The sequence below is a fragment of the Melanaphis sacchari genome, unplaced genomic scaffold (genome assembly GCF_002803265.2).
Source record: "Melanaphis sacchari strain LSU unplaced genomic scaffold, SCAv2.0 Contig0_pilon_pilon, whole genome shotgun sequence".
NCBI lineage: Eukaryota > Metazoa > Arthropoda > Insecta > Hemiptera > Aphididae > Melanaphis > Melanaphis sacchari.
This window is the reverse complement of record NW_020270366.1, coordinates 8,243,607-8,266,545: the sequence shown is the minus strand read 5'-3', so window position 1 is coordinate 8,266,545 and position 22,939 is coordinate 8,243,607. Positions and strand designations below refer to the sequence as shown.

The 22,939-nt window shown below is 28.6% G+C and overlaps 1 protein-coding gene across 1 annotated transcript in view; it reads right to left on the bottom strand.

Moving 5' to 3' along the window:
* Positions 1 to 5,761: 5,761 nt before the first annotated feature.
* Positions 5,762 to 22,939, bottom strand: part of LOC112601194 — a 40,443-nt gene continuing 23,265 nt past the window's right edge. Inside the window, 18 exon segments of the mRNA XM_025348671.1 lie at positions 5,762 to 5,933; positions 5,935 to 5,959; positions 5,961 to 5,992; positions 5,995 to 6,366; positions 9,026 to 9,192; positions 9,382 to 9,572; positions 9,789 to 9,999; positions 10,074 to 10,221; positions 10,667 to 10,855; positions 11,260 to 11,552; positions 12,422 to 12,625; positions 12,709 to 12,818; positions 12,881 to 12,998; positions 13,223 to 13,414; positions 13,488 to 13,532; positions 14,061 to 14,885; positions 15,358 to 15,579; positions 16,191 to 16,324. Coding sequence (XP_025204456.1) covers positions 5,817 to 5,933; positions 5,935 to 5,959; positions 5,961 to 5,992; positions 5,995 to 6,366; positions 9,026 to 9,192; positions 9,382 to 9,572; positions 9,789 to 9,999; positions 10,074 to 10,221; positions 10,667 to 10,855; positions 11,260 to 11,552; positions 12,422 to 12,625; positions 12,709 to 12,818; positions 12,881 to 12,998; positions 13,223 to 13,414; positions 13,488 to 13,532; positions 14,061 to 14,885; positions 15,358 to 15,579; positions 16,191 to 16,324 — 3,595 coding nt within the window. The 3' untranslated portion in view covers positions 5,762 to 5,816.

Here is a 22,939-nt window from a genome sequence, read left to right as displayed (position 1 = left end):
TATAATAACTGGTTAATTCTACTATTCATTATTGTTATTTTAACTATAATAACTGGTTAATTCTACTATTCATTATAGTTAAAATTTTAACTATAATTTTATAGTTGCATTTTTAACTATTATTTTATAGTTATTCCAACCATGTAGATTCAACTAATTCATTTTAGTATTCCCAACTATACATTTATTGTGTCACTATATTAACCTGAGATTATGGTTGGGTTAATCATTTATGTGGTTGTAACAACTATAATTTTTTTTCCGTGTAGGTATTTGGCAGCTCTATTTTTTTTTTTTTAATATATAAAACTTCGTGCTACACATTTTTTTATGTACATTGATATGATATTATGATACCTAGTCGTGGGGGAAAGCCCCTCTACACTTCTTTCAAATTTCAACACAACTTTCATATAGCTATAATTTTTAATAACATTTTGTATAGTTTATCAGTGGCGTGCTAAAAAAAATTTCGTGGGTATAGGGAGGAGGGTTCTAGTCCGATAACCTTAGTTTTCAAGATACTATAATATGACATTAATCTTAAAATTTATACTTTATTTTTAATTTTTAATAAATATAAAGTTTTATTTATTAATACACTATACACATAGTCATACTTCTTAAATCCATATTACACTCTTTCAATTTCGGACTATACTGCACTCTGTTTAGATCATCGACACATTCTTTCACGTATATAATATATATTTACCTATGTATATCAGTACGGATTGGACTTTTATAAGAATTATTGTTTGTAGTAATATTATACGTCACACTATATCGCGTTATGGACTCAAAATAATAATTTAGACAATAAACAGAAGGTACTTTTATTATTAACTATTCTATTGCGTATGCAGCATGCGTATTTATGTTGATATTTTAAGCACACTTTTTTACTATATTATGCGACTGGTAAGTGGTAGGAGCGAAGCGAATGAATTATAGTTGTACGTAGTAAACTGCATGCAGTATGTCCTAGAAGTCCCGTATCACCTTTAGTGTCTCCGTGGCAAATCAATATGTTTAAATATGATTTTTTTTTTATCAATTCAATGACATAAGTTAATTTCAAAAAAAGTAAAAATTTAATTTTTAAGATGGAAATTATTAAGATTATTATAAGATATTATTAACATATGTTTAAAAAAAAAAATATGAAAAAATTGAGCGGAAGTCGACTTCTCAATACGTGGAAACCATTATATAATATATTATGTACCTACTACCTATACTATACATTACTACTTAATATTAATAATACTACTATAATTAACACCAATTGGCAATTTATAACAATAAAAATAATATTGTAGAAGTAGTATTTCCACATTTACCAATCAGTTCATAATATTTTACAATTGGCGGCGGTGTATACTATTATTACATGAAGGTATAATACGGGAGAGTGATACGTTTGCGTTCAATGCGAATTTATTTCTTTTTAAACCACAAGAAAAGAAAACGCCTAGATTGTGCTACCGAGTTGACCCTGACCGAATGGTGTTAGACCGTAGTAAAACGCAGTTCGCATAATAATTGTAAGATTTCCATAGCTGCCCGCGATAAGACAAAATTAGAATAACATACCTTAATTTCTGTATATATAATTTATTTAGTTTTTTAGCAGCGTTTTTCATTGCATAAAGGTACACATGTCAAATTCATGTCTATGTATTTAATTGATTTAATATAAAGACGGTTCAGTCGAAGAAGCTCTCATAAAATTATACAAGCCAAGCTAGTGTACAGTCGGAGGACCTAGAACCTTTAAAAAAAAAATTCAATACTAGTTTCAGTACCGGTTCTTAAAAGTAAAAATTACAAAATAAATGTTGCAATTTTAATTTCGGTTATTGTTGATTTTTAGGATATAATTTTTTTTAGAGAATTAAATCGGACTCTAAGAGTAAAGACTTTTCTGCAATTTTCGTAAATTAAATTTTTGGAATATTTAACTGAAAAATTTAAGATAATTTAGAATACACGAATAAAACATAATTCAATATAAAATAAATCAATGAAACGTAATTTAATGCAATACAATATGATACAATATAATGTAAATAAATAAAACCTGTTTATGTAGTGTAAAATAAAAAATAAAAATAAGTGGCTGAGAGGTTATAATATTATTTTACGGGATTTTACTAAGCTAATATTTTGGTTTGAATTATAGAGTATCTACAAGATATTATTCTCCGTAAAATTTAAAGTCTTTGATGATGTAGTATTGAAGCATAATTTAAAATTACAAAATAAAATTTGAATTAATGCTCAATAAAATTGTTGTCATAATATTATGGCTATATATAATTCAGTAGTAAATAATAATGGTTATTACTTATTACAGATTATAATACACATTTATTCTAATAAAAATAGTTACTAAATAATATGATTTTTTAAATATTTTCATTTCAGGTCTATAGTGTTTTCTCTATATTATTATTATAACATCTCATTATAGCTTAATATTTATTGTAAGTTTAATTTTTGATGTGAGATCTAGTTATAGGCTGTGTCCAAGACAAATAGTTTAGTTGGTATCAAAATGACTTAAAGTAAACATTGTTATATATTCTACTATATTTTGAGATGCATGTATTTAAATTTATATCATTATTAATAACAGCATTTCCTATAAAATCGATAAGTGAATAAAAACCAATTTATTAGAAAAGGTATTTTAGTTAAATGGTAATTTTAAGTTTATATTGAAATCACAAAAGTTAAAGTGAATAAATAAATGTCTTTCGATCGACATCTTGCATTAGCACCTGTTGTTGCCCGATTCTTATTTGAATCATCAATTTATGTCATTTTGACATATACAATTTTGAATTTAAAAATTAAAATTGCATGTTCACTGATACGTGAATAAGACATTTTTTATTATTTATTTACAATATTCTTTGTTTACAGCTATGTAACGTATGATTAAAACAATTAACAAATATAACGGCTCATAAGAACTGACTTTGTTAGCAATCCTATACTACTTATTTAATATTCTTCATCGATATAACTATAAAACACACGTTTTATGAGTTTAAGCATAATAGTAGGTACGATTTGTATTCAATAGATTGATTAATTTTTCAATTATAAACGAAACATATTGGTTTTTGAACGTGTAGCCGTGTAGGTAACATTAAAACAAAAAAAAAAAAAAAAAAAAAACAATATCAACATTATAGCTGTACTATAATAACGCGACGGACGGTCTGCGACTGCCATTCAGATCCGAATGCCCAGAACGAGGCCTCGGTGGACATGAGTGATAACAGAACGATGGCCAGGGACATGTTCTATAATCGGTCACTCAGCCGTCAGGTCCACCGTTGTCGTCGTAGTGATCGTTTTGCAGGACAGATGGTCGGTATAACAATTTTTATTAAAAATAAAATGGAATATTTTATTTATATGGTTTAAAAGTCAAAATAATTAACTGCACATTTGTGAGCTCGCTGGACTTCCGACTAGTGCTTATATACTATCTGGTATTTTCCAACTGTCGCTAGGTGCTCTATCCATATTTATATGGGTCCAGTCATTGAGGTACGGTAGCGTGATGGGTGTCATTCATTTGGGTGAATAACCCAAAATTTACCTGAGTAGAGCCTATACCATTTTAGCGAGAAGTTGACCGATTGTTTAGGCAAATTTATAAATTATTGAATAATAAGGGAGTAACATACCTATATATACAATATTTTTCATAAATTTACTACAAATAAATATTATTATTATATCGTTTCGGCTGTTCGATATAAGTGATAATTATTTTAAAATGTTAAAACCCATTTACAAATATACATTAAAATCACGTGAAGAATATCAAACTAGAAAATTAACAATAATATATTATATTAAATAAATGGGTAAGAGATACAATACTAATAAAAAAAAATTAGAAAATATATTAATATAATTAAATAAATTATGACAATATAACACATTTTTAACTATACCAGTTAGAGTAACTATAAGAACCCTATTTTTAGTTTAATGTATCTATATTATGATATGGCATAATACTACATTAACAAAGAATAGAATAATAAAAAAATAATGCAAGTATAATAATAATAATAATGATGATGATTTAATTATCTTTAAATGTATTAAGTATAAAATTTGAACACCTAAAAATGTTTCAAAATTTTTTATTAATATAAATCACAATCAGTTTGATAAATATGAATAGCGTAAACCATTCTTTCATAACAATTCGCTACCTATTCATTAAATATTGTGTAGTTTGGTTTTTTTTCATCAATCAATTTATATATATTTATATATTTATGGGTATATTTAAAAACTATGTTTTAGATAAAAAAAAAGTCGTATTAAATAAATGATTTTTAATAACTATATATTAAATTATACATATTACATATTATTTTCCAAACGTATAATTAGTTTACAGCGTCAGAAATAAAGTTTAATGCCACTTTCGGTGTATATACAAAATAGTCGGAATAAAAACATATTTAATGCCTTATAATATTTTTCCGGTTTCACAGGACATGCGTATATATAAATATAATAATAATATTATACTGATATTGCACAATGAAAATATTTTTGACGCGAATAGACTTATGCCGTTGTAGTACTTATACGGTTAAATTAAGGTTACACAACATAATATAGTATAATGTATCTATGTTAATATTAGCTATTAAGACGTTGTATTCACTATATAATTTATCTATGGTATTCGCCTAACTAAAAAATAAGTACAAACAAACATTAAATTCCATAAAAACATATTAAACGTTATAATAATATGTTATACACGAGTACTATATGTATAAAAACCATAATATTAATTACGTTTTTTTTCGACTAAATGAGCAAACAGTTGACATAACTAAATATATATTAAGAATCTATACATATACTTAAACATAATTAATTATAATATTGATTCGATTGACGACGTTTTGCACTATATATTTTAACCATCGCGGTACACATATTACACGCGCTTATTATATCATAACATTACTAAACTATTTTACCTAATAGACTATAAAATCGAAAAAAAAATAATGATACTTTAAAATAAAATAATAAAAATAAAATACAGTCAATGTGTAGTGGCTTGACACGTAAATAACAACGTGCGTCAGTGTTCGTATAATATGTATCGTCTAAAAAATACACACACACACACATAGTCATACACATATTTATTGTCGTATATCAACATTAACGTGAAGAAAAATCGCAGACATGAAGAATGATAGGCGGCTGTAGATGGGTTTTGACCTGTACGCAGTGACTGAGCGTCTCTCGAACAAAAATCATTGTTATCGCGTCGACAATTAATTATTATAATACAGCGATACCTACGCAGGATATTATATACTATGGTCGGTTGAAATGGCACACACGATTGTGATGTTATATGAAATGTCATATTATTGTGATAACCGACCCTATGATATCTCGAAAACCCTAACGGACCGAAGAGGATCGGCGTAACTATAGTCATGTTCCGGTAATAGTTTTAATCACGATGTACATACGATAACGAATCGGCACAAATAAGAATTTATTATTGATGAACAATGTTAAATCATCATCATTGAGTGGCTGGTGCGTTCAAACGTATTGACACACATATGGCGAATAATATACGCAAACACGAAGTATGCGCGTATGTGTATGTGTGTGTGTGTCGTAAGTATATATATATATATATAATGTGTAGAAAAAATAATTTTCGGATATATATTATTTACAAAACGATTACTAAGTATATAAACTCTCAATGCGGAAACGCGGGGCTCCATGTTTCATTTCCTGGGGTTGGTGTTGTAGTCTACGTACACCCTGACCACCTCGCCCGAGTACTTCCTCTGCGACGGCATGATAAAAAGGTCCGGTTGTAGCTGATCGCCGCCGGCGGACTGGTTGCTGATGCGGTGGCCCGTGATGCCGTCCGGTTGGGCGGCCTGTGCGTGTAGTAACCGCGCCGTTGTGGTGGGGCGGCTGTTGCGCGGGCCTGGGCAGCGAGTAAGTGCCGGCCGCCCTGTCCTGGTGGAGCAGCTGTTGTTGGTGCGCGGGCGGTGGCGGCGGGCGGCTGTGCATGTGACGGCCACCGCCGCCGTTGGCCGCTGCGGCTGGCCGGTGCAACGACCGCGACTCGGCGTAATGGTTGCCTCCGCCGCCGTTGTGCGACACCAACTTTGTGGTCAACGGTATGGTGGACGTGTGGCTCAACGAGCTGGGTGACTGTTTCTCGTCGCCGTCGTACTGATCGAAAGCGTAATTGGTGTTGGGCCCTCCGCCGCCGCCGCCGCTGGACGAATAATCCTTCCAAGCGGAATTCACACCACCGTGATCCTGCGCACGCGCAAAAATATAAACCGTTATTGGATCGTCCGTCATAATGGCATTTCGAAAATGTATTATTATTGATAACGAGTATGTCACCGCGGGCTTTCCGATGTATAGATTAGCTGTCCGATTGTCGTGCAATGCGACAATCGACCCGCTGGTGTAGCGCAATCTTTTCGTGGGAGTCAAAAACTATCTCCTTCCAAATGCCAAAATTTAATATTTAAATTTAATTTTTGGTGTGAGGATGGAAGTATGTATTTGATATGTAAGTTTTGTAAAGTATTCAGAGTTTAAGATTGAAAAAATAAAATTTGCTATGCGCGTTACGTCTATATTACATATATTATTATGGACTGCGCGACACCGTTTTCTACAAGAACGTCACTATACTGGAAAGCCTTTAGTTTTTAGACCGACTATAATTATCGTGGCAATGATAAGTGCGAAAAGTCGACGGTTTGCGCCAAAAACAACCTTTACATCCTATACTTTCGTATGCGATATTCAGCTATAGGAAAAGGATGAAAAACGAGTATTATGTCTGTTATAATATAATATCGTTTTCAAAGGTTGGTTTTAGCTTGAACAGAACCGCTTTTGGTTTACAGTCGATTTATTTTCTACATTATATATACAGCTACATTTCGTAATGGTGTAGTAAGGATAATATTTACAAATAACACGATAATAATAAGTGTTATAAGTATTTTAATAATAATAATAATGGTGGTGTGAGTATGTAGTTTAGTAGTGAAATGAAAGTGGTGGTAGTAGTAATAATAATAGGAGCAGTGTGTAAGCGGTTTTTTTTTTAAGAAAAGAAAATTATTCTACGGTGGAAAAACGTGTTTGCCTATTTCTGTATACAGCTGGGATATTCTTGGCACTATTTTTATTTACGTTTCGACCCACATTACTATAATCGAAACCATATTTTAATACTACGGCAATAAATTCAACGTGAAGTCAACTACTTTTACATTCATTTAGGATAGGAATACTTATATAATTACTATTTATCGACGAAATCTTACATTTTTATTCCATCGTTGACTTCTTATGCAAAAAGTGTAACAATAGTAAATAATAATAATAATTATTATTATTATTATTATTATTATACACGTTAGAAAAGTTGCACTGTTTATACATTTAACTTGAAGTGAGTAAAATAGGTAAATTACCTATTATTATGTAACGATTTGTCATTGAACCAACGAAATAGTTGTAAACGTAAAATATTAGTGTGTAAAATGTAGCACAAAAAAAAAGCGATCAAAATAATATAATAAGCACGCATACGAAATGGTTTGTAAAGAATACAGAGATCTATAAAGAGGATTAATATCATGTATTGCAAGACCTCGAAAGCATAAAAAATATGAAAATACGTGAGAAAACACCAGCTGCATATTTATTATATGCGAGATCTAAAGATAGAATTTAATTAATGGAGGGGGCGAATGACAAAGCAAAAGCAAGAAAATAGTATTAACAATCGTAATATTATTTCATCTATTATAGATATCAGTTGAGTTATCGAAATATCATAAGTTTAAAAAACATCGGAATTTTTAAATAAAATTACCATATACGAATTAAATGAAAATTAATGAAATGTATTACATTCATAATATATTTATACTATCTCCGCATACATTAATAAAGTTAGTAAGAAAACTCAAATAAGATAATAGGCATTTTAATATGATCATGCGTGAAATATTAAAGGGTGATTCCTTTTGTATCATAATCATTTTTTTTTAACATTTCAAACTTATAGGTACATATGACCAGATTTAATGTTACAAAATACGTGATAATGAAAATTAATCAAAAAAATTAATTGGTTTTTTACAATATTACCTAAAACCTACATTATTATCAAACAATCGACGGTAAATATTTAATTTTAATAAGTGTACCATTTTTCAGAATATAAATCTTTGAATTGATAATAACGTCCAAAATTGAAATGGTATAAATAATTTTATTTTTAAACAGAATCATTGCATACACAGATAAAAAGTATGAAATAATTGAACCCTACTTTGTTTTAAAAAAGTATAAAATTGTAAAAAACTGATAAAAATATGCAGTCTTTGTGACTTATAACTTATAAGTTAGCATATTATATAATAATTAATAAGGATATCACGCAAAAAGAAAACAGAGACAGAGGCAAAGAAGAAGTATTGATCAGACTCACCGGGTAATATACTTATACTATATGCGTTATGTGTTTTTATTGATGATTTTTTTTTTTTTTTTTTTGATTTTTCGATATATTTTTTAAATTTTGATTTTGATTAGTAACGATGTGTCACATGTTCCGCTCGAATAGGCGCCCAATGACCAGTGGTGTACATGTAAGGGTCGACAGGCGGCCGATACCCGGCCTGAGCTCCAGTCGGGACCGAATAAACCAGCTATACAATAGTTTACAAGATTACTACAAGCTCGTCAAATGTAGACGAATAAAACATAATAAGCCTAATCATGTTATCATTATACGTCGAAGCTAATAATAAAACAAAAGCTCTACGAAAGCTGTTAATATAGATGTACTACATAATATATTTAAAAATGATGATAATGATCTATAATTTGCGATAACAATATATCACTGTGAATATAAAAGTGTAACGACAGTGACAATTACCTTGTGGTTTGGTCTGGGTCGTCGAGCTGTCTTGTAGATGGTACATCCAGCTTGGACGATGGCTATAAACACCAAAGCGGAAATGCAACCTATAACGATCCATAATTTTGTTGTAGACAATAATATACTGTCATTGACATTTTCCTCTAATGGAATCGTACTGGATACTGTAAATCATAACATAAAATAGTATAATTAAATGTATGAAACGAAATATATAAAGCGAGCAGAAAGAACAAAGGGAAGTGGAACTTCTCGTTTTATACGATTTTCAAATTATGTTTTGAAGCGATTTTATTTTATTTATAAAAATTGATTATGTAACTAACGAAGTACACACATATAATATCACTTACGTGGTGCTGCTTCAAAAACAAAGTATTTAGGATCCAACGATAGAGCGCCAACATGACCGCTGTTTACGGTACTTCTTAAAACGCGCTCCAATTGTTCGGCACCCTCGTCAGTGCCCAATGCACGACCGCGCGATCCACCGCCACTTTCGTCTAACTCAACACTCATTTTGGCAACGACATTGTCGTTATCTCTGTAGTAAAAGTAAAACAAAATAACTAAATTAAATAAGATATTACGCAAAGCTGGGTAGCTAGGTAATTGGTGAAATCGGATATAATTGATGAAAAAAAATATGCTAAACTTAACGCTTAAAGAACACTGATGGTATAATTGAAAAATAATCAAAATATAAATATAAACATATTATATGTATGTATATATATATATTTATATAAATTATACGTACTGAGAAAACTCATCAACGCTAATCTTGTAGAACTCAGGCAATTTAGTTAAGGTCTTCTTGAAACCGCTGGTAACAGTGTTGGCTAGGGTATCAAAATCGGGACTTCCAGCCGGGGGCACAACAAAGTTTTCACCCAATTTCACCAACTTAATGGCAACATTGTACGCCGCTTTCGGCGCGGTCGTGGTGGTGGCTAATTCCCAATCTTCTTCTAAAAACAAATACAAAATCACGCCAAAGTCAAAAACAAAACTGTGTAAACGTTATAATATTTAGAATCCTTACCGGCACCACAGGATCTTATGCACACTCTGTCGTTGGAAAACATTGGTGAGACTTCGTGTTTTTTGATTTTTTTATTTACCGGGTTATAACCACCTCCTTTGACAATGAACGTTAAATACAAACACTTATCATCCGTAAACATCATATCCTATTATTTAAAAGCAATGATATATTTACATGTTATGTTAATGAGAATAAATTGTATAACATAATAGAGCCCTGAATTTAATGCATTTATTCTAAAATATGTATTTTGCTATTTTTCAAAATAAATAATTAATAGTTCAACCAAAACTCGTTTTTTAAATATTTTAACAGTTTATAAATGTTAATGAGATTGACAAAAGATATGTTAATTGTTTATTATTAATTTATTATTGATGTTTAAACAAAGGAATATTATATTATTGTTTTAAAAATTAAATTAGACTTTTATATTTTAAACTATGGATTTTTATAAAGAATATTTTTTTCAATTTTTAGTACAATAGTTAAGTTAATTATTTTATTATTTTTAGTGCATTGAATTCACAGACCTATAATTTCTTGATATCATTAACCTTATTAATGTTTAAATCAATAGTAATAATTACCTTGGTATCACCGGTCGATCGTTTCCTCATAAAGCTCAACGTCGTTAATCCTTCGGCGGTGTTACCGGTTATATTGCTTAAGTCTTGTGAAGCATCCAAAAGTGGAGCTGTATACCCGTTAATCCACGTATCCATAAGGAACGGCCTTCCGGCTTTATCCACCCATCCAATTATGGCATCTGTTTGACTCTAATCAGTTTCAAAAACAAAAGTTACAAACGAATTATAAACAATATTTACATTTTTGATTTTTATTAAATTCTTTTTACTAAATGTGTAATTTTGAAATTTTTCAGTTAGTAATTTTGGATTTATCGATGTTTCGTGTTTTTATACAGTATATAATACAAAGTTTTAACACTTGACAAATTCAATGTAAAAGACATTTTTTAAATCTTTACTTATGTAGTTATAAATCAGTTGATGGTTTTGAAAACATAGTTTATATCATAGGCGACCCAAACATTTAGTTATATTTCTTATTATATCAATTAGTTGTTTGAATGAACTTCTAAATTCAAAATTTTCGTTGATATCTGCGATATTTTGTTACTAAATATTTAGTATATATTAAGTATATACAATTATCTTACCATTTTATGGTCGTCCGAAAATCCAATACCGGTCCAAGTGCTAGTGTGCGTAGTGGTGATCGTGAACCGCATGTAATCGGTCTTCGACGAATAAGTCCACACCACGTGGTATTCGCACTGGCCAGCCGTCACGTTACAGCCTTTTGGAGTCGCCCACTGACCGTAACAGTTGCTGGGCGGCGGCGTAGAAACCTGCTGGACTAATGGCTTGTTATTACGACTGGTCAATGAGTCGTCGGCAGTTTTTGTCGACTCTTCATCGTCGATCGATGGCTGCTGTCGTCCGGGTTCATCTGCAATAATAAAAAGCGTGAAAGTCATATAATTATACACCACAAAGTCAAACGGTGTGAAACGTGAAAAATTAGTCTTTTCTTACATTACGAACATTATCGTTTTAAAATTAAATACAAATAATTTCAGTATATACACGATATACAAAGGTAAACTCGATTATTACGGTGTTTGAGTTTAAAATGTGTATTTAATATCGGCCATTATAGGCGATGTTGGTGACGGTGCATAAAATATAATGTTATGGACAGCGTCACTTGAATATGCTGAAAGCCGTGAAATATAGGTGGCGGTTACATCAGTAAACAATTTTGGATATAAATATTATACGTATATTTAATATTTATACGATACGATGATTTACAGTTTATCATGAACTACACTGAACTCGAAAGTACCAATAAAAGAGAAAATACAATTAAAATAATATGTAATTGTAGGTATATCTATGAGCGTACGAGACTTGAGAACATAGTAAACAGACCAGTACTGCTGGAATACAACTTTGGTAAGTTAATAAAATAATTTAAATTTGATTTTGATAATAATTTATTGTATTCTGATAATACATAAAAGCTTTTTTTTGCTTAAAATATTTGCTGGCAAAATTAACGTATACAATACTTTAGTATCAATATACTTCGAACAAAATTTAACCCGCGTTGAGAAATCTTTCGTAATTTTTATTTTAACACTTCATCTATATAGATAAATGGACCATAAGTTGATGAGAAATTTTCCAGGTCACTAATATTTAATTAGGTTACTCTAAAGTTTCAATTTGAAATTGCTTTAGTAACGATTGCATCAATAATGATGTGTTAACTATTTTTTAATAACTCTGTAAATAAAATTATGTAATAATTACCGAAAAAGTTAATGGAAACCACCCCACGCTGGGACCCATGGCCATGATATTTAAGTTCATCTTGCTTGTAAAAATCTTTTACAAAAGCGACATCTTTCTCTAGCCCAGATTTTGGTGAATGCTGATAGTTTTTCTGTTCTTGACCCTTAGCCCATATCACATGCATAACTTCATCTACGATAGAGTGATCAGTAGGTTCGGTAGCTGAAAAAATACAGAATCTTAGTAAGACAAAATTCAATAAAGAAATAATATATGTTTACAAATTTATAAACATTTTAAGTCACCTTTAAGTTTCTTTCTAAAAGCAATAGTCGTGACTCCGTCTTTTTCGAACCCGACTGCAGCGATTAAATCATTTTTTCCACCCCAATAGCTATCTACACGTGGCGTTGATCTAATAAAAAATTTAATAATATTTTAGCTGTAAAAATAAATTTAGAAATAAATTCAATTAACCTGTCTCTTGTGTAATAGTCCCATACTCTGCTGGATGATCCTCGAGCACTTCCTATCACTAAATCTGTACAATCCATCCCGTTGAAATCTTTCGGTGTGTACGTATTCAATTTAAGTTCTAAAATATTAGTAATCATAAAAAATAATACAGTAAAACAATTAAAAGTAGTTGTTACTATTCAACACAATAAGTACATATTTTTAATTAATAATTAAAATTTAATTTCTTCAAGTGTATTTATAAAACAATATAAATAAGTACGTTGACATATTTACAATATATCATTACAACATGTGAAAAATAGGTAATCGTTAACTTAATTTCGTTAAATAAATATTTACCTTTTTTTGCGGGAGCTTCATGTTGGTGTTCATGACTATGGTCGTGAGCATGATGGTGATGATCGTGGTTGTGATCGTGTTCATGTGAAGAATGATCGTGGTTATGATCATGTTCATGTGAAGAGTGATCGTGATGATTATGGCCTTCCTGAACTTTCAGCCTTGGTTCTGGCTCTGATTCTGGTTGAGGTTCTAATCAATTTATTATTTATTATAATATTTTGAAAAAATATGTTAATATCCCAAAATTTTATAGGCAACTTACCATTTGGGGTTGATGCTGATCTAGTATTTCGTAATTGAGCAAATACTAAAAGAAAATAATATAACAATATTATAGTTTAAATAATTTTTAATTGAAATAAATTATAATTGGAATGAGAATAAAAAAAATTAATATTATAAAAATAAAATTATATTTAATTTATAGTATAAATAGATAGTATTATTATTATAAGATACGATAAGTAACAAAAATGCTTTATCATTTAGCCTGCTACATGATATTTTCTCAGTTGCACGTAAAAAAACGAATCATAGAAATATTTACTTTCATGGTAGGCTTTCTGGTGTTCAAAATTAATCAGAAATATTTTGAATTTTTGATTAGTAAAATTAAGTCATATAATTTTAAAAAAAATATGGATCAATCAAGCTGGTATGGTAACGTAATTATATTATGTATCAAATTTTAGGGAGTAAACATAACCTAGGTAATGTAATTAGAAATCGGCGAGAATAAAGATTGTACTCTGTCTAAAAATATATTTTCATTAAAAAGTACCCACTGTAATATTAATATTTTGTTTTAATACAATTTTAATAACAATAAAATTACCTGGTCTTCCATTAGATCTTAAAGGCGCAGTAGCAGTAGATGCTGCGAGTTCCGGTTCATCGGTAGGCTTTGGTTTTTGTAGTCGACCTCTGGTTCGGAAAAATGATGGTTTAGGTCGAGTGGAACTAGCAATGGTTGTCGTTGACAAAGTAGTAGGTTCAGGTGAAGGTTTTGCACTCGTTTCGGGCTCTGGTTCTGGTTCAGGTTTGTTACTTGATTTCGCTCCTGGTGTTGGTGTTGGTTCTGGTTCACTCTTTGATTCTGGTTCACTCTTTGGTTCTGGTTCAGTTTTTGGCTCTGGTTCGCTTTTAGGTTCAGGTTCAGTTTTAGGTTCCGGCTCGCTCTTCGGTTCTGGCTCGCTCTTCGGCTCTGGCTCGCTCTTCGGTTCCGGTTCACTCTTTGGTTCCGGTTCACTTTTCGGTTCAGGTTCACTCTTTGGCTCTGGTTCACTTTTGGGTTCTGGTTCACTTTTTGGTTCAGGCTCACTTTTAGGTTCCGGTTCACTTTTTGGTTCGGGTTCACTTTTCGGTTCGGGTTCACTTTTTGGTTCTGGCTCGCTTTTTGGTTCTGGTTCAGGTTCGGGTTTAGGTATTGCTGCTACAGCTTTTGCACCCGGTAAGTCTGCTAGTGCTGGGAAATTCTTACACTCAGCATTTAAATCTTTTGGTCGCCAACCTAGCCCTAAGTAACTGGTACTGTTTGCTCTTAATACAACTTCTATTTCGCCTTCTTCTTTGAATATTTTCCAATATAAATGGAAGTCATTTGAAAGTTCTTTGAATCTGTGATTGCTTAAATCAATCTCATTTGATTTCAACGATGATCCTAAAAAATAATAATAAATTTTATAAATATAGAGTTTTACATCTTTTAAATTTTTATATCTAATATTGTAGCGTATTTGATTGATCACTCGATATATATCGCATTGCTTTCACTAAATATACATACATTTTATTACTGTAACAACATTGATAGATTTTAAGTAACTACACTTCATCCTACCTTTCAGAGTTAGAGTATATACAATGGACTTAATTTACACATATTATATAAATATGATGATAATATATTTTGAAGGTTGAGTAATATCTTATATCCTTCACGTCAGTGTCAAAATTTAAAATCATACTATTTGTAGCTAACTGTTCTGTTATTTAAAACCGTAATAACTGTGAAATTATTAACACGCTCTTATTATATACTTGACGTATAGAAATCGCATACCATTTAGAAAATAAAGTAAATGTATGTTATAAGTTATAATTCATTTATAGTTTTCAAACACATTTCTTACGTTTAGTACACGCTGGTCCAAACCATCCGGGCTCGCAATAACATTGTTTTCTAGGAGCGGACGTTGCGTGGACATCTATACACCTTCCCTGATCGCCACAATCGTTGTCTTCAACGCATTCATCTTTGTATTGACATCTGGGGCCGTAATATAGTTTATCACATCTGCACTTCGATAGCAAGTAACGGCCTTTGCCACTACAGTCCTCTCGGTAATTTTTTTCTAACAAGCAAAACAATATAAATTATACGTCGATTTCAGTGAATAATTTATCACTAATTATCTAAATATGCTATTTAATTAAAATTAATGAATTTATTAAACTTATTTTTTTTTTTGAAAAATAATTTTCATTTGAAAATTGTTTGTATCTATGAAAAAAATAGCTATTGCTTTTTAGCATTGGTCTAATAGTATTGTTTAAACCTATGTTTAAATTAAATCTATATTTCAAAAATTGTTTGAAATAAATTTAGAAAACACGATAATATGATATTATTTTCTATATTTTTATTTAAAGTTTAAACATGCATTTAAGTATTTTTAAAAGTAATTTAAATCGTGGGTACTGTAAAAATTACAGTGGAACGGCAAACTGATACCTTTAACCTATCTAGGATCAATTTTAATTTATACTGTAAAATCACTGTAAGTTAAAACTCAAAGAAAATAATATATAAGAACATTACGATTTATAATAAATGTTTGATCAAACAAACACGAGATTAACTGACTACTACTGCGTTGCGTGTTTGAGTAAAGGTATCCTTAAATTACGAATAATAATAGTTATTATTTGACAAATATAACTAATATAAGCGAACAATAATTACTGTTTTTAATATCGACATCGGCGCATGACCAAAATCTGTAACTATTGCCCCATTCTAATGCTTCTCTGAGTAACCTAATGGTACAATCTTCACAAACAAAGTCTCCCGGCAATTGAACAGCGTACGACTGAGCTCTGGAAAAAATAAACCAACAACAATTAACAAGGATCGTCTTCATAACGTGATATCATTAGATTATTATTATTATTATTATTATTATTGTTTATACTGAAAGTAAATACAATGGATTATTGTTGTAGAATGTAGATGTATTATTGCAAAATAATTATCGAGTACTTAAAAAAACAAAATGTGATGTAACGATTTTACAGTCATAGTCCATAGACTTTCTCTAGTCAAGTCAAATAATTTCGACAATAATAATATAAGTTGGATATAACACTATCGAATTACACAATAAATAAAAAATGTTAATTAATTAATTATTAAAATTACGATTCTTTTAATTTAGACTTAAAATTCTATGTAAAAATATTATAGTAAACTTTTATTATATTAACCTATAGGCTATAATAAATAGGTAATAATTACTTATAGGCTTATAGTCTATAGGTATATATAAAATATTTATTATTAAATTTAATTTTAATGCTTATTTATTGATTTGATTTAACGATTTATATAGAAAATAGGTCTTTGAAATTAAACCAACTTCTGCTCGGTAAAAGAAAAAATATATGTAATCAATTGATTTATGTGTATTTATACATTACATCTTATAAAAATAAAGTTTTTACAGAACACCAATAAATTTAAAGCAAATTATCATAACTATGCACTGAACTGATTATTTCCAGATTAGTTAATATGTTAATATACTCATAGAATACATTTATACGGCACTATATAAAATTACAAATACGAAATAAGAATAGGAAATAATAGGCCAGTAGGTAAGCAGGTAGTAATTATAGGTATTACTACTAATACTACCTAGATAATTTTAATAATTTTAAAATTATTACGACTTTATTTAAATTGCTATATTATGTTAAAAGTTTCTTGTTACGTAATTCTTCCGAGGAACACTATTTTACAGTGAATCGGAGTCTATAATTAATTAGATAATATATTAATAATTAAAATATTTTTTTCGGAAACGTAAGATAATTTTATCTATCTATATACCTTCATGAATAAAGTATTAACGTATTAACCCCAATGACTTAGGGTCGGCACGACTTAAAAAATAGTCACATAACAAACATTACAGTCGTTAATTCGCAAATGTCTTATTAAGAGAGAGTCTCTTATAAACTATCAAAACTATCAAGGGAGGTACTGAAAACAGTAACTCTCATTTGTACTGAAGTCTATACTAATTATTTTAAATTATTATTTATCAGATACGGAAATAATACGATGAGAAAATACATTTTCTTAGCATGAACATTGGTTTGCTTTCATTCATCAAATCACATATCTTTCCATATAATATTATGATATAATACTTAACACTATACGACTAATACATAGGCATTGATAAATTAATAATAATAATATATTAATCAAATCATAGGATAAAAGTAGATTTGTAGAACTGTTGATATACTGGATAGACGGGTAATTGCACTTACAATATTATTATGATTTGAAAATATGTTTCATCTACTATTATGGTTTATATCTAGATTTAAAATGTATAATTAAATTAAGTATGAGAAAGTATTAGAAATTCATATTTTAATTTCGAATAATTGAAATATATACCGACATAAGGAATGATACGTTTACTAAAATATCAGTTACTTACCTATACTTAAAATAACAAGATTGTAATTAATTTTTAAAATATCGATTATTTTGTAATGAAATGGATATTGTTAAAACGAATATTGATTAAAAATAGAAATGTCTACATTATGCTATAGTAAATTTTCGATCACTTAAACTACGTTGAAAATTAAATTAAAATATAAACTCTATGCAAGTTGCCAAGTTAGGTATGTAAGATAGTTAAGAAAAATATTTGCTGAAAATATGACTCATTGCCGTAATATTACCTATTGTGTTTTATTCTTATCATTCCAAAAAAAACAAATAGTGTTTAAATATTTATCATTATTATTTGTACATAATATTTTTATGATTAAAAATAAAAATTTAGATATTGGCCTAGATATTTATAAAGTTATATCATGCATGCATAGATTAAGTGAGATATATTGTGTTGACTACTTAACATTTTAAAATAAATTAAAGAAAAATATTTATAATACGGTATACGTATACCGTATATTGATCATTCTCTTCTGAAAATAGCATGTAACAGTAGTTACTACCATGTCGTAACTAGACCGTGTTTTTGACTATTGTCAGTTTTTAAAATATTTATATTATTTTTTTCGTTTGGAAAATTAATTATTTTTATACCAACACTTTTTATCCTAAATATTATTTTGGCTGTTTTATTAACAGCAATTATTGAACCAAATACGTATAAACGAGTGTAAGAGTTTTAATATTATAATATAAATATTTATTAAAAATTGAAAAATATTTAGATATCAATACTAATGTTTAAAAAAAAAGCATCTCAATGAAACATGAGAGAAAACATAGTGAGACGAACTATTTTACATAATTAGAGTTTCCAAAATACATGTAATTTTTTGAAATTGTTTTTATATATTAATATAAAATTATTTTAAAATACTAAACTGATAAAACTATAAAATTTAATTAGTTTATTTAATATTTCAAACTATCTATTAAGTTTTGAGCGGAGCGATGGATGTATTGATTTTTGGTTTTGACTTTTTCTTTGATAATAGTAGTTGTAAGTTGAAAAAATTATTATGTGTGCTAATGAAGCTAATATTATAATGGTTGGAATAAGAACACAAATGTATTTTTTTTGTTTACTTAGCTTATGAGCTAAGTATCATTCCCTAGAAGATCTGATCCGGACTTGGTTACATACTATCTATTTGGTCATTTACATTCTATTTTAGTTTAATTAAATTACAATTATTATTAATTTTCTTGTATTTTATGATAAATTTATAATGTTATACCTCACTATTAAAACTAAATACTGATAAACTGCAAATCATTTATTTTATTTATTGATTTCTTTATTCAAGTAAATATTTTCGAGTGTAAATTAATTAAAACAAAAGAAATCGTTTAAATGGAATTGTAGAAAATGGTAATGAATTATAAATTACATTTGTCATGCATAACATTTACCATATAAATTCAACATGACGTATAGCTGAGATTATAAAATGAAGGTATGGAGGTTTAAGTATTTACTCAACCAAATTGATTAAAATTGATTTTCTGTTTTTGATTTTCGTACAAATCACAATACAATAAAATAATATAGCAATTTCACTTAACAAATAACAACGTTGATATTATTATGTTATTTTAAGTATTTGCGTAATTATGGATGTGTTGATGAAAATCAATATAAAAATATATCAAGTAATAATCAGAAATGAAAATTTTAAACTTCTTTTTCTAAGATCAGTTTTTTTTTATAAGTCTATATTATTATATCATTGTGTTGTATTATATTGTAATATAAAGGAGTAATAAAAATATATTATGTCCTAGACAATTTGTATACACAAGATTATTATGTACGAGGCTTATTGTACACTTATTATATCAAATTCGATCATATTATTAAACGTATTTAAATCAGAGAAGTCTATTTTACTATATATAGATTTTCTTGTTGACACACTATATGCAAGGATAACTGGTACCCACCACGACTATTGATTTTATTATGACGTTTAAAAGACAAGTATTTATAGTTTTAAATTCTAATAAATATAATGTCAAACTAATTAAAATATACATAATATTGCATTATATTATAGTCTTTATAAATACTATAGCATAACATAGTCTATAGATTCATTATTCAACGAATAACGATCAATGGTCATGAACTCATGAGTCATGACAAAATAATTCTAAAATAGGTTTTTTTTTATACCATTTAAATGTTTAAGTAGATATTGACCATCTTGTTGCTACAATGCTACATACTAATTTTGATTTAATAAATGCATATATTATTTACCTCATAAATTCTAATGTACAAAAACACTGTGATACATTTAACACAAAGGAAAAAATAACAAAATTATATTTTTATGTCTAAAAATCGTTAAAATGGTATTTTTTATATGGATAGGTTAATAGTTTACTACTTTTAATAATTTCTATTAAAACATATTTCGACATAGTTTCCTTCTGGGATACTTCAACACGAATTATTATTTCCACCACAAAAATGTCAACGACAATAATAATTTATTAGGCATAATTATTTTTAAACGCAATTCATTTCCTATAACAGCCGTTACATACTAACGTATACATTGCTTCAGAGACTCATTGAAATAAAATGTTGCGATACGTATAAAATATAATAATAGGTAGTTTACGTTTTATAAAATAGGTTTTTTTAAATTCTACAATATTATAAATGTGATAAAACAATCAAATAAATTGGCTCATACAATAAGATCTTAATTGTATACACAGTACAGAAATAATTGGTTTCATATTTTTATTATTAGGTATAAGTTAAGTGAACATGATTAAATATATATATATATATATATAGTTTATGGTAACACAAGAAAATAACTATTGCGGTGTGAGTCCATTCTCTAATGTAATAATAAAATAAATAGATAACTATGTAATTAATAAAATACGACAGTTAAAACTCAACAGAAAGCGGTTAAGCTGAGCTGTAACTGTTTTAAAATGAAAAAAATCGAACATTATGTTTGACGTTAAAAAGTAACTCTAAATTAAATAGAATTTTTCAAAAATATAAATTTACATATTTTTTATTGATGGGGTATTTAGCTTATAGGAAGTTTTCTGTAAGCTTCCTGGACTCATATCATCACATAGGGCAGAATTGTATAAAAGTAGTTTTGAAATGCGAAAGTAGCTAGTTTGTTCATTTTATATATTCCCATAGTCATGTATTATGACCGAGCCGCGTTAAGGTTATTATTTAATATTATCATTGCGTAGATTTTGCCTTGACATCTTTAATTCTGTCCGAAATCGTGAACAGTGGGAACGGCCGTCGTTAAGCACACGCTTATATTATTGACCGCCACTGAGGCGCACAGTTCGTAAGCAGAAGTTTAGCTCTCCTTCTCTGTATGTAGTTATCCCACCAAAAATTAAATTCATAAATATTAAAGTCGACATATTATTATGACGGGAGAGTATGTATAATCAAAGAAAGTGCGTTTTAATATTATACATCTATGTATAAAAAAATATTCGGCCCGCATACCCCTCCCTCTGCCCATCAGTTTGCTCGGACAAGTTCCATTCTTATGTCAATCATTAATAAAATTGGTTGACATGATAATGTAACACGTACCTACGTGTATTTTCGTTTTTTTTTTTCAATAGTCGAGGTGTAAATATGTATCAACAACAAGATTAAAATATAACTACAGTGACTCAGTGAGAAAAATAGCGAGTTTGTTTCTCTTTGTGTATGATATAAGCTAGCCAATCGTCTATTGGTTTTATCATAACCAAATATCAAAATACTATAAAAATAAAATATTATAATAGGTAATTACAACATAACATAAGAATCAAATCAAAATATTTTCATTACATTTAATAGTCATTTATTATGCACGTAATATTATTATTTACAATAAAATCAAGTAGGTTCTTTTAATACAATTAATACATTAGTATAAAACTATATTTTAAAAATTGAATTCGTATCGAAAATATCATCTTACTTCACAGGATACTGTTTTAAATTTATTTAGACTGCAGTTATTTATCATTAAATTTAATCAGACCCAAATGTTATCAGTTATTACAGATGTCAGATATTATATTAATTAAAATAAACAATGAAACACAGTACGTTAATAAAATGAAATAACTAAATTGTTTTGTTATGTTTGCATGTCATGATAGTAAAATTTAATTTTTAAATGATTTTATACATTTTTGGTAATAGATTATTGAAATGTAATTCAGCGATCACAGTCCTTTTAGTTAAGTGGTAAATCGTAAGTAAAGGTTCCCAAAGTATATCCTATTAAGCACCTATAGTCAGTAGCGTATTTTGAATGATTTTTGGGTAGATATATCAGAAAAATTAATTAACCCAGTGATGTTCAAATAATTTCTGGACGAACTACAATTTAGCTTCCTAATTTAGCTTTTAACTTCCTCTAACATGTTATAGGATCTAAACAAATAAATTTCATTTTTTGAGATTAAATTTAAATATTTTGATAGGTATGAGTAAAATACTAATACATTGACTCTTTTTTTTTTAAATCGGGGTGATCCAGACATAGAGAACACTTACAAATACACTACTGCCTATAGTACCTGAAATATTTATTTATAAAATAGCAGTATTCCAAATTAGTAATTTTATGGTTAGGTGTTTACAATACCACTATCGTTCAAGTTATGTAATAGACCATACAAACAAACAATTTGATGTCAATAAAAAGGGAAAAATATGATGATGATGACGGAAAGTAAAAGTAAAAGACGTGTATTCATTTATTCTAATGGTTAGTAGTTTGAAAAATAACGGAAATATAGTTTATGAAGGAAAATTATATATTATTTCGTTTCAAATTTATAATAAAATTTATTTATATAATATTATTGTTAAAAAATAAATATCATAATATATTCATAATATATTATATAATATGTATCTGCTCAATCGCATACCTAGTCCT